We start from the raw sequence: 15,631 nt of genomic DNA, 5'->3' as shown, positions 1-15,631 counted from the left end.
GCCACAGTTCAGTTCAATGAGCTCTTCTCGTAAGCTTGAAGGTCCCAGCAGTGTGAGGACCGAACCTAGAATAGAAATCCTTATTCTAAATTACTACACTGTGCAGGAACAATACCAAACACTGGCTGCACAGAGCACAGCAGTGTGAGGACAAGTCTCAGTGCTCTTGTGTGATCAGACCTTTGTGTATGTTAGTAGCAGCAGGACTGTGATTTCTACATCTCTCCAGGGGCTGCACCTACTGACACGTCCTCCATCTTTAATGGGATTGTCCTCTCTCAGAAATAGTTTGTGTGAGGAAAGTTTATTCATTTTCCAGTCTTTCTTCATTGATTCCTCAGTTTTTTAGATCTCTGCTTGCTGAAATCTTCTATGGATAGAAATGTGTCCCCGGTCATGTGATGTCACACAGGTGCACTGCTCATTATAACCCCGGTCATGTGATGTCACACAGGTGCACGGCTCGTTATCAGCTGTGAGAACTCCTAGTGCACCTGTGTGACATTACACAATCAGAGACAGATTTTTTAACCCCTGGAAGTAAACACAGAAGATTTCAGCAAGCAGAGATCTAGAAATCCGTGAAGGGAATCAATAGAAAAAGTAGAAATGTTTTTTCTAAGGAAAGTTTATTCAGCTTCCAATCTATTTCTTTCTCTCTGAAATTGGACAACCCCTTAAACTCTAGTCACAACCAGAGCTGCATTCACAACTTTAGTGATTTGCTGTTTGCTCTGTTCTGATAAATGATAAAATTAATTAGTACATTAAGAGAACACATTGGGCTTTTCAGCTGTAGAATAGGGAATTGTTGATGCAGCTCTGGATGTGAGTGGAGTATATGATGCAATATATAATCAAGTAATAAACAAATACAGACGCTGGATACTGCGGTCTCTCGGGGGTGCGCGGGACACCGCGGGTGCTCAGGACGTTGGATATTGCGGGGTCTCTGGGTGCGCGGGGCGCTGGATACTGCGGGGTCTCGGGGGTGCGCGGGGCGCTGGATACTGCAGGGTCTCTGGGTGTGCGGGACGCTGGATACTGCGGGGTCTCGGGGGTGTGCGGGACGCTGTATATCAGACATTTGGCACTTGGTGAACACTAATCAGCGCGATCTGTCACACGTTGTGGCCCCTGGATCTCCCCCAGCCGGGCCCTAAGACTGGAAGGACTAAAGTGCAAACTCACACGGGGTTAGAGAGGGACCACAGTCCCCAGGGACATTACTAGGGACAGATATGTACAGCGACCCCCAGGACCCCGACCCCCTTTAGTTCCACTTTAAATCCTGCAGTCATTGTAGAGACAACACAGTCATGTCCTCTGTATCTCCCCCTGAGAAAGCTGGGTGACCCCCGAGCCCACATCACTGGTGACTCAGCTTTCCAGGCTTGTACCATAAAACCCCCGCAAAGGGAGACCCTCCTCATGTAGGGTCCTAGCGATTAGTAGAAGCTTCTAACATAATGAAACAAAATTGCAGGACGTCGCCCGTCACGCCCCCGGCCGCCCGCCTCGCCCCCGACACTGCAGGTCTTACACCTGAGCCTCAGCCCGAGGGCGAAGATTTCAGGATAAGAAATAAATGGCCCTGATAAATCCCAGGGAACGGCATGGAGTCAAGGGGGAGGAGACAGACCTGGGGGAGAGGCAACAGGGAGGAGAAAGAACCAGTCACACTATAGTAACAGGGGGGGCACATACTATCCTCATCCAGGCAGAGCCGGAGGAGGGCGGATACCACAAGGGGGTCACTCCATGGGGGAGGGGTCAGACACAGGAGTCAGGGGGGAGGGGACACGATTGGCCATTTCTGAGTCATCCTGAAGAGTTCAGCACAGGAAAGAGTTAAAGACTAACCAGACACCGCTGCAATTTTGTCACATTTTAATGTCATTTTATTAGAAATCATGCAACATTTTATTATATTTATATATAAAAATACAAGTGCAATAAGAACTGTGTAGGTCCAGGTGCCGGGGTCCGACCCCTCCCTCCCCCGCTGCTCGCTCCCCCCACAATAAATTATGTACACGTCAGTCTTTTAGTGTCGTCACAGCACGTAAAATGTTAGTTCAAACCACAAAATGGTACCAAAAAAAAAAAAACCCCAAAAAAATCCCCCCCCCCCCCAAATTTCATAATTAACCTTCAATATCCCATATTCTCACAGACCGAGTCCCTTCAATAAGTGGTAAGACATGTCGTATCCTTCGCCTCCTCTCACACTACGGCCGAGTCATGTGACCGCCGGCCACACCCTCCCGCCCCTTGTTACCGACCAATCACTTCCCAGATCCCAGGATAAGTTTTTTTTTTCGGAAGACGTTTCCCGCCCTGTATTCACGTACTGACACCTTTCTGCTAGCGACCTGCGTCATACAACGAGCAAAAAAATATTAAATATAAACCTAAAAAAACCACAAAAATAATAATAATAATAATACGCGACCTCTGGATATGTGCAGAGCTTCTAGCGATGAGGGAGCGGGTACGGGGGCTCCATAGCGGCGCAGCAGGGGTTACAGGTGAGTCATACAGAAATACTCAACACTTATTATTAGGATTACACGGAGCGCCCCCCTCCCTGGTGACCCCCACTGACCCTCGACCCTTGCGGCTTGTCACCTCCCTCCGTTGTGCCATGACCCAGGCCAGAAGGGGGCGCCCATCACTGGGGAGGGTGGGCTACAACACTGATGTCACTTGATGGAAGCAGCTGACGCTTTGTCGGACGCCATCATGGCCGTCACGGTGGAGGCGGAGCCTGTGGGGGAGGGGCTACAAGTGCTGAAAATCACGGTCGTGGAGGGGTAGTTTTGGAGGAGGAGGGTTGGGGGGGTCACAGACGAATTCTCCGTGGTCCATCTTAAGCCGTCAGCTGGGCGACGCGTCAATCTGCAGGGAGACAGGGTGACGATTTCGGAGGTGGGTAGAGAACAAGTAGGGAGGACAGATGATGGGAGTAGTAACAGGGAGGAGATCAGACAATGAGAGAGATGGAAGACGACACCACAAATTCATCATTAGATGCCTGGAAAATAAAAGCACGTCATATCACACACCACGTAAGACATCACGAGGGGGCGCTGTGGTGCCCTACAATCCGCCATGTAATAGAGGAGGCACTGGAGGGGAGGGGCCACAGGTGACCTGTGACCTCAGGTGACCCACAACAACCATTGTCTATTACAGACGGATTAGCAGGAGCCTCCATGTATCCTCATACCCAACACAAGGGGGCGCTGTGGAGCCCTACAATCCGCCATGTAATAGAGGAGGCACTGGAGGGAGGGGCCACAGGTGACCTGTGACCTCAGGTGACCCACAACAACCATTCTCTATTACAGACTGATTAGCAGGAGCCTCCACGTATCCTCGTACCCAACACTAGGGGGCGCTGTGGAGCCCTACAATCTGCCATGTAATAGAGGAGGCACTGGAGGGGAGGGGCCACAGGGTCTGCGACCTCAGGTGACCCACAACAACCATTGTCTATTACAGATGGATTAGCAGGAGCCTCCACGTATCCTCATACCCGACACTAGGGGGCGCTACTACACCACATGCAGAGTTTATGGAGATTAAGCTTAAAGGGCTTGTGCAACCAAAGTAACGGTCAGAATCTGCTTCGCTGGACAGAAGGGGGGGCCTGGACCTCTGCAGAACGGTGCTAGAATTTAGGGTGAGGACCCCCAACAATTAGCTTGTTACGACATGGCCCGTGGCAGCAAATCCTCAACATCTGCACATGTGAGAAATACATATAGGACTAGTCCAGCTTATACAGCAGAGGGTTTGTTACAATGTTCTAGTGCACACACAGGTCCTCTGAGCATACAGAGACAAAACCCCATTGGCTGCTTGTAAGTTACTTAAAGGGATTGTCCTGTGAACGCTCCATCTCCATAAAGGGGCACAAGGACTGGTATATGACGTCAGGCCATGGAGCCCCAGAGGAGGCAGGACCATGTATCACACGGACCCCTCATATTCTGGGGGTCCATGGCCGCTGATGTGCGAGTAGCCGCTCTTACTTGTCTCTGGTATGAGGGAGTTGAAGCTCTGGATTTCCCTTTGATTGCTGCCGTCTGTGGCGAGCGTCTCTTCTACGCCATTTTCCCGCGTGTCCATCGCTGCGCTGTCTGTGGGGGTCGCTAGGTCCCCATTCTGTGGTGCGGGGATCGGGTCTCCACCATTTTCCTGTATTAAAGAGGTTTGTTGGAGACGTCATTTCATTTCCCCTTTTATCGTTACCCAGATCTCGCCCTCGGCCCGGACCCTCACCTTTACGCTCTCCTGCTTTGTAGCTTCTGTCTTCTTTGCCGAGTCGTCAGGTTTGGCGTCACCAGCGCCTGCAAGAGAGGAACAGATGAGGTTTATGTGCAGCTACTGAAGCCGCCTGCGAGCCCTCCCACTGCACACAGAGCCCGCCCCCGCCCACTAGATGTAGAGCCCGCCCCCGCCCACTAGATGTAGAGCCCGCCCCCGCCCACTAGATGTAGAGCCCGCCCCCGCCCACTAGATGTAGAGCCCGCCCCCGCCCACTAGATGTAGAGCCCGCCCCCGCCCACTAGATGTAGAGCCCGCCCCCGCCCACTAGATGTAGAGCCCGCCCCCGCCCACTAGATGTAGAGCCCGCCCCCGCCCACTAGATGTAGAGCCCGCCCCCGCCCACTAGATGCAGAGCCCGCCCCCGTCCACTAGATGCAGAGCCCGCCCCCGACCGGCGCTCTTTACCTGTCTTGGCTTTAGCGCTGGGTTTGGAGCCGCACTTGGAGGAAACTTTAGATACGTCCACTTTTTTGTTTAGGATCTGCACCTGCAGGGAAGACGCGCACAGATCACCATGTAGCTCAGCAATAATTTACAGATAAGAGACTGAGAAGAAGAAGGATGGAGATGACAGACAGGAGGAGGCACAAGTCACCCCTCAGCGTGAGCCACGTGAGAACAACCCCCGGAAAACACTGCAGCTTTCCAATATACAACATGATACAAATGCTTCTACAGCTGAGGATTTGTTACACTGTATAAGCGTAGGCACTGCGGCCGTGTCAGCATGTGGACAGTATATTAGAAAGCCGGGGCTCCCCTTCAGCTTCCCCTGCAGAGAAGACACCTGAGGAAAAGAAGAAAAAGCAGAGAAGCAAACAGAACAGAGCGCCGACACCAGCAACGAGAGCCGGAGAGAGACCATGTCCTCTGCACCTCCATACCCCCACCCTCGCCCAGGTACCAGCCTGCTCCTACCGCGTGCAGGATCTGACATGTCCGGTCTAAGGCACAACCCAGGAGTATTCATCCTGGGGATTACACAGCAGCCGTATATGTACAGACCCGGCCTCTGATCTGCTGCCATTACATGTGCTGGGTGGCAGGACGGGCATTACTAGAGCTAAGGGGTTAAAGGGGCGAACTCTACAATGATCCAATGAGAGGAGGCGCTGGATATTTTGCAGATGTGGACATGGTCTTTAGAAGCGTGAGGACAGCAGAGATGGAGGATCTGGGCCGCTCATTACTCACGTTGGCAGCGCCCGCTCTGTGGCTGGTGGGCGCCGGGGGCCGGCTGCTGCCTGCAGAGGATTTGGCGGTATTTGTTACCTGTGGATAATAGGTCATTTAGTTTGGACAGGTTGGAGGCGATGCCGGGGAGGTAGAAGGAAGAATACAAGGAAATCACACAAAAAGTTGGGAATTGAGGAATGATGATCCGTGGAGTGACCCCTGGTAACCGCCCGCGCTGCCCGGGACCTGCAGGTCACCCCAGACCAGAGCGGCTGCTCAGCTGCAGAGATTGCTCGTTTACATATATGCAAATGAGGATCCCCTTCCACTCAGCAGAACTATCCAGCATGGTATATTAATTAGTGAACCCCCGGCCGAGCACCCAGAAGCTGCTGGATTGGGCGACCATCTGCTGCGCCCAGCGCCGCTGCCAAGATGCACAATCTTTACTTCACACGCACAAAAATAACCCTAAAATGAGAAAATCAACTGAGAGAAAATTAATTAACCTTGTGAGAAGCGAATGGCACATGTGAGCAGCGCGGCCGCCATATGTAGCCCTGCAGGAGGCGATGCTGAGGTTACACATAGGGGGCTCCAGTCTCGGTGCAGCTTTGGTTGTGACTGGAGTATGATACCATTAATACACCCGGCACCTAGGAGGTTAACATCTCTCACACACACAGTACAACCAGATATATAGAGATAGATATAGAGAGATAGAGATGTATACACACATGCACACATACACACTCAGTAAACCAGGCACAGGAGGTGTCTCGTGGTCCCTACAGATTCCTTACACCTGTGCACCTGATAGACAGTCCTGCATCTTACTGCCCAATTCTTCCCCAGTGCAAGAACTCTGCTTGCTGCCAGGGGCTACTTGGTAGTCACGAGTATAAAGGATCCTTCCCGGATGGTGTGGAGGAGTTTTTCAATCTGTCTCCTGCCCTGACCGTTTGTTACAATGTATCAGCGCAGGCAGCGTCTTTGTGAGAGAATCCGCCTGGACTCCAGACAGAGAGTTACCAAAGACTGGTTACAATCCTAACAATTAGGAGTGGAAAGAATAAGATACAAGCTGGAGTGTAGGATCAGAGAGACAAAGGATAAAAGGAAAAAGGTGACCGTACAGACTGCAGCAGTGCACATGAAACCTGGAACATATACAAATCCATATATCACAGTCCTGCTGCTACTAACAACATACACTAAGGTCTGATTACACATCTCTCCAGGGACAATACATAACACTGGCTGCAGAGAGCACAGAGCACAGCAGTGTGCGGTCTGATAACACATCTCTCCAGGGACAATACATAACACTGGCTGCAGAGAGCACAGAGCACAGCAGTGTGAGGTCTGATTACACATCTCTCCAGGGACAATACATAACACTGGCTGCAGAGAGCACAGAGCACAGCAGTGTGAGGTCTGATTACACATCTCTCCAGGGACAGTACATAACACTGGCTGCAGAGAGCACAGAGCACAGCAGTGTGAGGACTAATTACACATCTCTCCAGGGAAAATACATAACACCGGCTGCACAGAGCACATACATATTGATATAATGATTTCTGTACTGCCTGACTGGCAACACCCTATATAAAAAAACAAAATCATGAAATATTATATAATACACAACACTGTCTGCACAGAGCACAGCAGTGTGAGGACACATCCCAGTGCACTTAAGAGAATATAAATCTCCACAATTCACAGTCCTGCTGCTACTAACATGCACAAGGTCTGATAACACAGCTCTGGCTGCAGTCTGTATGGTCGCACTTGTGCAGTAGACTGCAACGATCAGTAAATTTGGCTCATGGTGAACGTGGGGGGACACTTCATCCTCCCCCCATCCCCATACCTGTAGTCAGGTACCCTCGGCACAGAGGCGGAGTTAGTTTGTGTAGCGGAAGTAACATGTCAGACACAATGGATATTAGAGCGACACGATGTCAGGCAGCCATACTTACATTCCCACCACCTGGGACATGCTTAATATTGTCCTTGGAGCCACACTTGGACTGAACATGGCTGTAGTTGACTTTTTTGGAAACTATCTGGACCTGGAGGCGTGACAGGATGGGGGAGAAAAAAACAAAATAAAACGAGACACAGAAGTGGAGAGACACGGTTAGAGAAATTACATGACACGAAACAGGACAGTGTTACGTGAATGACCACGAGGGAGGGAAACAGGAAGCAAGGGGTTAAGCTGCGGGTACAGAGGAGACCACCTGACCACGCTGTAAATGGAGACGCTGCAAAGTCCAGGTCACCACAAAGCGGCAGATTCCTGCTTTAGGCGCTGAAAGGTCTGACTACGACTACATCACAAAGACTGGAATCGGTTTTGGCGCCGTCGTTTTGCAGATTGGACCCCAAGTGACCGGGAGAACAAGTGGCACCTACCTGAGCGAAAGGCCCTGACCTCACACTGAGGAACGATGGGGGGTGTTAGCACAGCAGGGTTAGTAGGCTACGTGTGTGTATAACCTCATACTGCTCCTGGGTTTGTTACTATGTGTCAACATTTTTTATTACAGAAGCGAATCGTATAGACTGGTGCTGATCTTAGTGAAGTTTTGGGGAAGAACCGGTCCAATCAGAGACATCATAGGGGGATGGGTGGCAGATTTACACAGCAACCAGAACAAGCGACTGAACCCCCCATTGTGAAGGAGGTCGCAACAAAGTGATGTGCGACCAAATCAGCACCGTGTCATTGGTGCACCAGTCCTACAGAGGATTCAGGGAGACCAGTCCATCTGTTGGGGGTCTCAGACCCTCAGCCACCTGACTCACCCCTTATACAATGCATTGGAGACAAGTGTCTGAGGTGTGACAACCCCCCAGGTCTGCCACATCTATCGGATCTGTGCAATCCACATAGAAGCCTAGGAAATCATGCACTGACACAATGTAACAAACACAGGCTTAGGCGGCTCACACCGGAGCGTAGAGAAGTTTTATGCCAGACTATCAGAATATAAAACCGCCATATGTTGCGCCATTTTCTGCTGCACACAGAAAAGCCTCATCCCAAATACACGGGAGAAAATAATATCTATCGTCTCGCACATTTTGCATCATCCAGCCCGGGCCCGGTTTGGGTAAGAGATACTTACCTGTCACATTGGGACACTAGTGTTATATACTCCTGAAGGAGGAGCGAGGCAGATACAAGACACAGGAGCGAGGGGGGAAGAGAGTGACAGAAGACTAAAGATTAGGCAGAAGAGGAGGAGGAGGGGACGAGCCGCTGCTCAACACTCACTTTCCCATTGCTTTGCTTTTGCGCCGTCTCTTTGGGGTCTGCCGGCTTAGTGCTGGCTGTTTTAGTGGGGGCAGGGACAGGTTTTCGCGCTGTGCTGACAGGCACAGGTTTTTTCTCTACTTTTGCCTGCTGGGGGGGAAATGTAAGGGTTTACAATAAAGCATCAACACAAAAGAAAATAAAAGTCTAATCTGCCCCTCACTGGAAAGACCGACACATGTTCTATAGGAGGAGATCGGCAACACCCTGATATTAGTATATACAAAGTTCTTCAAGATCATCATTGCAGAGCTGCACTCACTATTCTGCTGCTGGTGTAGTCACTGTGTACATACATGACATTACTTATCCTGTACTGATCCTGAGTTACATCCTGTATTATACCCCAGAGCTGCACTCACTATTCTGCTGCTGGTGCAGTCACTGTGTACATACATGACATTACTTATCCTGTACTGATCCTGAGTTACATCCTGTATTATACCCCAGAGCTGCACTCACTATTCTGCTGCTGGTGCAGTCACTGTGTACATACATGACATTACTTATCCTGTACTGATCCTGAGTTACATCCTGTATTATACCCCAGAGCTGCACTCACTATTCTGCTGGTGCAGTCACTGTGTACATACATGACATTACTTATCCTGTACTGATCCTGAGTTACATCATGTATTATACCCCAGAGCTGCACTCACTATTCTGCTGGTGCAGTCACTGTGTACATACATGACATTACTTATCCTGTACTGATCCTGAGTTACATATTGTATTATACCCCAGAGCTGCGCTCCCTATACTCCGGCTTGTTATTAGAAAAGTCAAGTCTTCTACAGTAAATTTTGCATTAAGAACAGTTGTGTGACATGCGAGTCCAGTATTACTTTTCTCTCCTCTTTCTATCCCCCACTCAGTGTATTACAATTATTTGGATTGGGTTTTGTCGTCAGTCTTTGAATGAAAACTGGGCATCAACACAAAAACTGGACAATGACCAACTCTGCAGCCGTGACATGAAAGGGAAAGGCACAATGTATTATGTGTGACATGAAAGGGGGGGCAGCCTAGACCATTACCTTCCCTCCTCCAGGCTGATGCTTCAAATTGTCGGTGGATCCGATCTTGGAGCGCACGTTCTTCAGGTCTGGAGCAGTTGCTGGACGAGGTTTGGGGGCGGCAGCGGTGGGTCTGCTGGCAGAAGATGCACTGGATGGTTTAGCGGCTGCAGCTGTGGTGGCTTTGCTGAGGGGCGCTGGGCGGGCGGCAGGCAGTTTCTTGGCATCTGCGGAAGTACTGGGACCAGTAAGAGTTTTGGATGTGGCTGGTTTGCTAGTCTTGGGCCGGGTGGCTGGAGCCGCTCCATTGCTCTTTGTTATATCAGCTGGAACTGATTTGGGGCGACTTAATTCTGCAACAAAGCAGCAGAGGGACGAAAAAAGAAACATAAGGATTCTGTACATCTCAAAGACCTAGTGTCCCCTTCAGGATCCATACGGCTTCCCGAGTCTGCGGCATATTGTATCTGTGTAGTATATTCCAAGCAACCAGGACCACCTACCTGTAGGCGATTTGGTAGCAGTCGTCTTCTTGGCTTCTGCTGCCTTCACGTCATTCTTGAGGGCTGTAACAGAAAAGACCATACAGGTGACGGACAAATTCGGAGTCTATTTTTATAGTCTGAAGAAAACAAAACCTTGGCCCACACAATTTCTAGAGCGTTACGTTTTAGTATGGGTCTGCTTTTGCAGCTGCTGCTTGGCATTGAGCGAGTTGCTATACACTGGCTACCTATAGACTCAGCAGAAGTTTCTCTGGCTTCTCTTATTTCCAGTTCTAGGACTAGTACAGAGTAACAACACACGTGGAGAGAGTTTGCAGGAAAGCAACTGGTTACTTACAAGTTGGTCTTTTCGTGGCAAGGTTGGGTTTGGGAGCAGACGTTGCGGTAGTATTCGCAGCTGTGGAGGTATGGAGTTTGGAAGCAGCAGGGCTAGCCTTCACAGCGGAGCGAGGGGTAGTCGCAGAAGTCAGGGGCTTCTTATCTGGGGTCTTCACAGGACTTTTAGCTTCCAGGCTCTATCAACACAATGCAACAAAGCAGCCATTACACACGTGGTGCCTTCCCCTTTAACAGTCAGGGTCCAGTTTGTGTTCGGATCAGCGGGGCACAGCACGGGGTACAGCACGGGGCACAGCTGTGCTTCTGCCCACCTCATCTCATTACGACAATATATTTTTTCACACCTACAGGTTTTAATGCTGTGCACAATACAGGGAGACCCCCACCAGCCGTTATGCACGACCCACAACCAATGCTATTGATCCGCCGCCCGCTGACCTGAATGCTGATGGAAGTGGCGGGTGTGAGGGGTAATGATTTGGCACACTCTGACACATAGTGAGAGGCTCCATTGTCACTGTAATTGATGGCAGATGGCATTAGCAGCAGTGCCCAGCCCTCGGTTCTGGATAAAGCAAGGGGAGAGCTTTCCATAGAAAATGAAAAAGTTCTCCTGCAGAGCCCGGTACAATGCGAATGTTAAATACAGAATCACAGGAGATGGCACGTGGCATCCTATGGGCAGGAACCTCCAGATATACCCGGCACATACCACAGGCTGCTCACATGGGTAAAGGAGGGCTGTGAATTCCTTTAACTTTACCTACAGGTTTCTGCAGTGCGGCAAGATGTCGTATGTATACAAGTCTTTGTGATTATATAATTAACCCCTGCAGGTATGACTCCTGATCATGCAGCCACTACCTGGTGAGGCGCCCAACGAGCTGCAGAAGGAGGAATTTGCAGAGAACTAATTTGTAGCTGCACCTTCCTCCGGTGATACCTGCAGGACTAGGGCTGGCAGTGGTCACTCATGGGAACACGACCAAGTTGCCCCTTCACATCCACCACTCACCTTGGGCTTGGCTTCTTTTGTCTCTTTAGGAGTTGCGGTTCTCGCTGCACTCCCCAGGGGGCGCTTCGGGGTTGCGTTGGTTGCGGTTGGAGCAGGGCTGCTGACCTTTTTCGGCTGGCTGGGTGTTAAGGAGACAGGCTTCTTGGGGCTGGGGGCGACCAGAGGTTTAGTCTTGGGCGTTGCTGGAGCCTTGGATGGGGCAGCGGCTGCTGAGGCCTTTATAGAGAGGAAATACAAGGTTAATAATGAGAAACACAACCTACAGTGTGATATGCAGAAGAGCTGAACCGGCCCTCAATCACCCAGATTTCCTATTATACAAGACCGCAACAAATTGACAACTTATATGATCCCATAAATCTTCCCTCCCAAAAAAAAATTATAAAATATATTCATAAGTATTACATGTATAAATATAGGGTGACTTACCTTCACCTTCTTCTCAGGACTTGCAGGCAGATCCTTAGTGGGTGGAGCAGTGATGTCACTTCCAGCTTTAGCCTCCAATGCAGCAGCTTCAGATTTACCTGCAGAATGGGTTAAAATAACGAGAATGTATTATACTCCAGAGCTGCACTCACTATTCTGCTGCTGGTGCAGTCACTGTGTACATACATGACATTACTTATCCTGTACTGATCCTGAGTTACATCCTGTATTATACTCCAGAGCTGCACTCACTATTCTACTGCTGGTGGAGTCACTATGTACATACATGACATTACTTATCCTGTACTGATCCTGAGTTACATCCTGTATTATACTCCAGAGCTGCACTCACTATTCTACTGCTGGTGGAGTCACTATGTACATACATGACATTACTTATCCTGTACTGATCCTGAGTTACATCCTGTATTATACCCCAGAGCTGCACTCACTATTCTGCTGCTGGTGCAGTCACTGTATACATACATGACATTACTTATCCTGTACTGATCCTGAGTTACATCCTGTATTATACTCCAGAGCTGCACTCACTATTCTGCTGCTGGTGCAGTCACTGTGTACATACATGACATTACTTATCCTGTACTGATCCTGAGTTACATCCTGTATTATACTCCAGAGCTGCACTCACTATTCTGCTGCTGGTGCAGTCACTGTGTACATACATGACATTACTTATCCTGTACTGATCCTGAGTTACATCCTGTATTATACTCCAGAGCTGCACTCACTATTCTACTGCTGGTGGAGTCACTATGTACATACATGACATTACTTATCCTGTACTGATCCTGAGTTACATCCTGTATTATACCCCAGAGCTGCACTCACTATTCTGCTGCTGGTGCAGTCACTGTATACATACATGACATTACTTATCCTGTACTGATCCTGAGTTACATCCTGTATTATACTCCAGAGCTGCACTCACTATTCTGCTGCTGGTGCAGTCACTGTGTACATACATGACATTACTTATCCTGTACTGATCCTGAGTTACATCCTGTATTATACTCCAGAGCTGCACTCACTATTCTGCTGCTGGTGCAGTCACTGTGTACATACATGACATTACTTATCCTGTACTGATCCTGAGTTACATCCTGTATTATACTCCAGAGCTGCACTCACTATTCTGCTGCTGGTGCAGTCACTGTGTACATACATGACATTACTTATCCTGTACTGATCCTGAGTTACATCCTGTATTATACCCCAGAGCTGCACTCACTATTCTGCTGCTGGTGCAGTCACTGTACATACATGACATTACTTATACTGTACTTATCCTGAGTTACATCCTGTATTATACTCCAGAGCTGCACTCACTATTCTGCTGCTGGTGCAGTCACTGTGTACATACATGACATTACTTATCCTGTACTGATCCTGAGTTACATCCTGTATTATACTCCAGAGCTGCACTCACTATTCTGCTGCTGGTGCAGTCACTGTGTACATACATGACATTACTTATCCTGTACTGATCCTGAGTTACATCCTGTATTATACCCCAGAGCTGAACGCACTATTCTGCTGCTGGTGCAGTCACTGTGTACATACATGACATTACATATCCTGTACTGATCCTGAGTTACATCCTGTATTATACCCCAGAGCTGCACTCACTATTCTGCTGCTGGTGCAGTCACTGTGTACATACATGACATTACTTATCCTGTACTGATCCTGAGTTACATCCTGTATTATACCCCAGAGCTGCACTCACTATCTGCTGCTGGTGCAGTCACTGTGTACATACATGACATTACTTATCCTGTACTGATCCTGAGTTACATCCTGTATTATACCCCAGAGCTGTACTCACTATCTGCTGCTGGTGCAGTCACTGTGTACATACATGACATTACGTATCCTGCACATGGATGTACATGTGGTCTCACATTCCTGTGTAGCGTGCAGTCAGACATATATATATATATTAGTATTACAGAACTACTTCCACTCCGTGCAATACCAGGCAGTGAGACCTCACAGCAGCGCACACTGGTAAGTGATGTTATACGGCCTCTATACCCCGGGATGATGTGAACAAATCCCAGGCACTTGTTATATTTTGGAAGATGCAATAGGAATCCATCACAATAAGGTTTTGTCCTGGAAAAATTATTGTGCTGCACTTTTCAGCTTTATAAGATGCCCCCATGTCACCTCCTTCTCTATTACATAATGGAGATTATTACATAACCCCCCATCATGATGTGGAGGAGGGGGTGTACGCTGCACTGCGGCCTGTCACACACCATTCCTTCCCCTCCATAGCGCGGGGCAGTGGTGTCACCTCTGCTGTCAGCACTTGTCGAGGCGATGCGCAGCGTGTGGCCGGCGGTGTACGCTCTACATATGGCAGCGGGTGATGGAGAGGTGCTGCGCTCCTGCCGCTGCTATGACACCAGAGAAGCCGTCACAACGTCTCCCCGAACCCATACACTGATGTGCAGGGACAGGCCAGGCCGGGGTGACGCTCAATCCACTGCTATCACCACGGATACATGCAGCCTGCAGGGTAAAGTATGGCGACTGATCATCACCTCCTTATATTTAGTGCTAGAGTACGACTAGGAAGAATCATGGATGTAACCGCCATGCTTTACACTGCAGGCTCCGTGCAATAAACTTTATCAGTAAAAAAACAAACAAACATTGAATGAATGTAGACCTCACCATCTTCTAATACTGCGCTTTATGTAAGGGGCTAAAACGCAAATCACATCCATCTTATTCCTCCCCTACAATCCCAGGCAGAGGTTTAATCCGGCTCCCGGCTGCAGCCACTTCAGTAATACCTGTCCCTGGCTGACCCCGAGCAATTATGTATATGGGGTCAGCGCTGCCCCCCTCAGAGGGGATCCCACCCTCTGGTCATTCGCCTAGTATTGGGCTGGGGGAGAGGACCTTGAATTGTAACCTGAGACAGCAGACATATCCAACTTTCCCAATTTTCTGGGCGCCAAATTGAAAATCTCAACATAGTTTCCATTCCGGATCAGGAAAAGCTGGGTGATCCAATGAGAAGTAGTAATGATTATACCCACTCAAATACACCCGCCCCCCACCATTGTTAATAACTACAGAGTAAGAAGAAAGCACCGTCACATTGTAACAAATGGCTCCATAGTCATTTCCAATTTTCGGACCAGTCCAAAATTCCGGGATGCCCTGGGTGTATTTCTGTAGACTAGGACTGCGGTGCCCACCGTCTGCCCACCAACAACACCCAGCCTCAAAATCAAACGTCCAGGATGCAAGGAAAGCCGTGTAACACAGACCCTGCTGGCTGCCATCCAGCTTTATCAGGCTCCTGAATGTGAATTCACTGATGTTGTAAGATGCTGTAATAAAGCCCTCGCAACTATAACCAGACAAATTGGAAATCAAACTTTTCCAGGCTCCTGAATGACAAAGTGGCAGGAATTATAACACATATCCACTTCACTATTGA

At 49.2% G+C, this 15,631-nt stretch overlaps 1 protein-coding gene across 13 annotated transcripts in view; it reads right to left on the bottom strand.

The window, feature by feature from the left end:
• Positions 1-2,124: 2,124 nt before the first annotated feature.
• Positions 2,125-15,631, bottom strand: part of LOC140133837 (uncharacterized) — a 74,436-nt gene continuing 60,929 nt past the window's right edge. For 5 of the 13 annotated variants that reach the window (XM_072154465.1, XM_072154456.1, XM_072154462.1 and 2 more), the window contains 12 exons: positions 12,148-12,245; positions 11,719-11,934; positions 10,702-10,879; positions 10,362-10,424; positions 9,880-10,211; positions 8,804-8,932; positions 7,500-7,592; positions 5,533-5,610; positions 4,744-4,825; positions 4,291-4,358; positions 4,041-4,206; positions 2,125-3,037 (listed from right to left, as the gene is read on the bottom strand). In XM_072154465.1, the coding sequence (XP_072010566.1) occupies positions 3,030-3,037; positions 4,041-4,206; positions 4,291-4,358; positions 4,744-4,825; positions 5,533-5,610; positions 7,500-7,592; positions 8,804-8,932; positions 9,880-10,211; positions 10,362-10,424; positions 10,702-10,879; positions 11,719-11,934; positions 12,148-12,245 (1,511 nt within the window). In that variant the 3' untranslated portion in view covers positions 2,125-3,029. The remainder of the gene's footprint in view (positions 3,038-4,040; positions 4,207-4,290; positions 4,359-4,743; positions 4,826-5,532; positions 5,611-7,499; positions 7,593-8,803; positions 8,933-9,879; positions 10,212-10,361; positions 10,425-10,701; positions 10,880-11,718; positions 11,935-12,147; positions 12,246-15,631) is intronic. The other 8 variants (XM_072154460.1, XM_072154459.1, XM_072154463.1 and 5 more) reach the window with 8 other exon arrangements.

The sequence above is a fragment of the Engystomops pustulosus genome, chromosome 5 (genome assembly GCF_040894005.1).
Source record: "Engystomops pustulosus chromosome 5, aEngPut4.maternal, whole genome shotgun sequence".
Classification (NCBI taxonomy): Eukaryota; Metazoa; Chordata; class Amphibia; order Anura; family Leptodactylidae; genus Engystomops; species Engystomops pustulosus.
The sequence above is the reverse complement of the archived record's forward strand: the minus strand, read 5'-3'. Positions and strand labels throughout refer to the sequence as shown.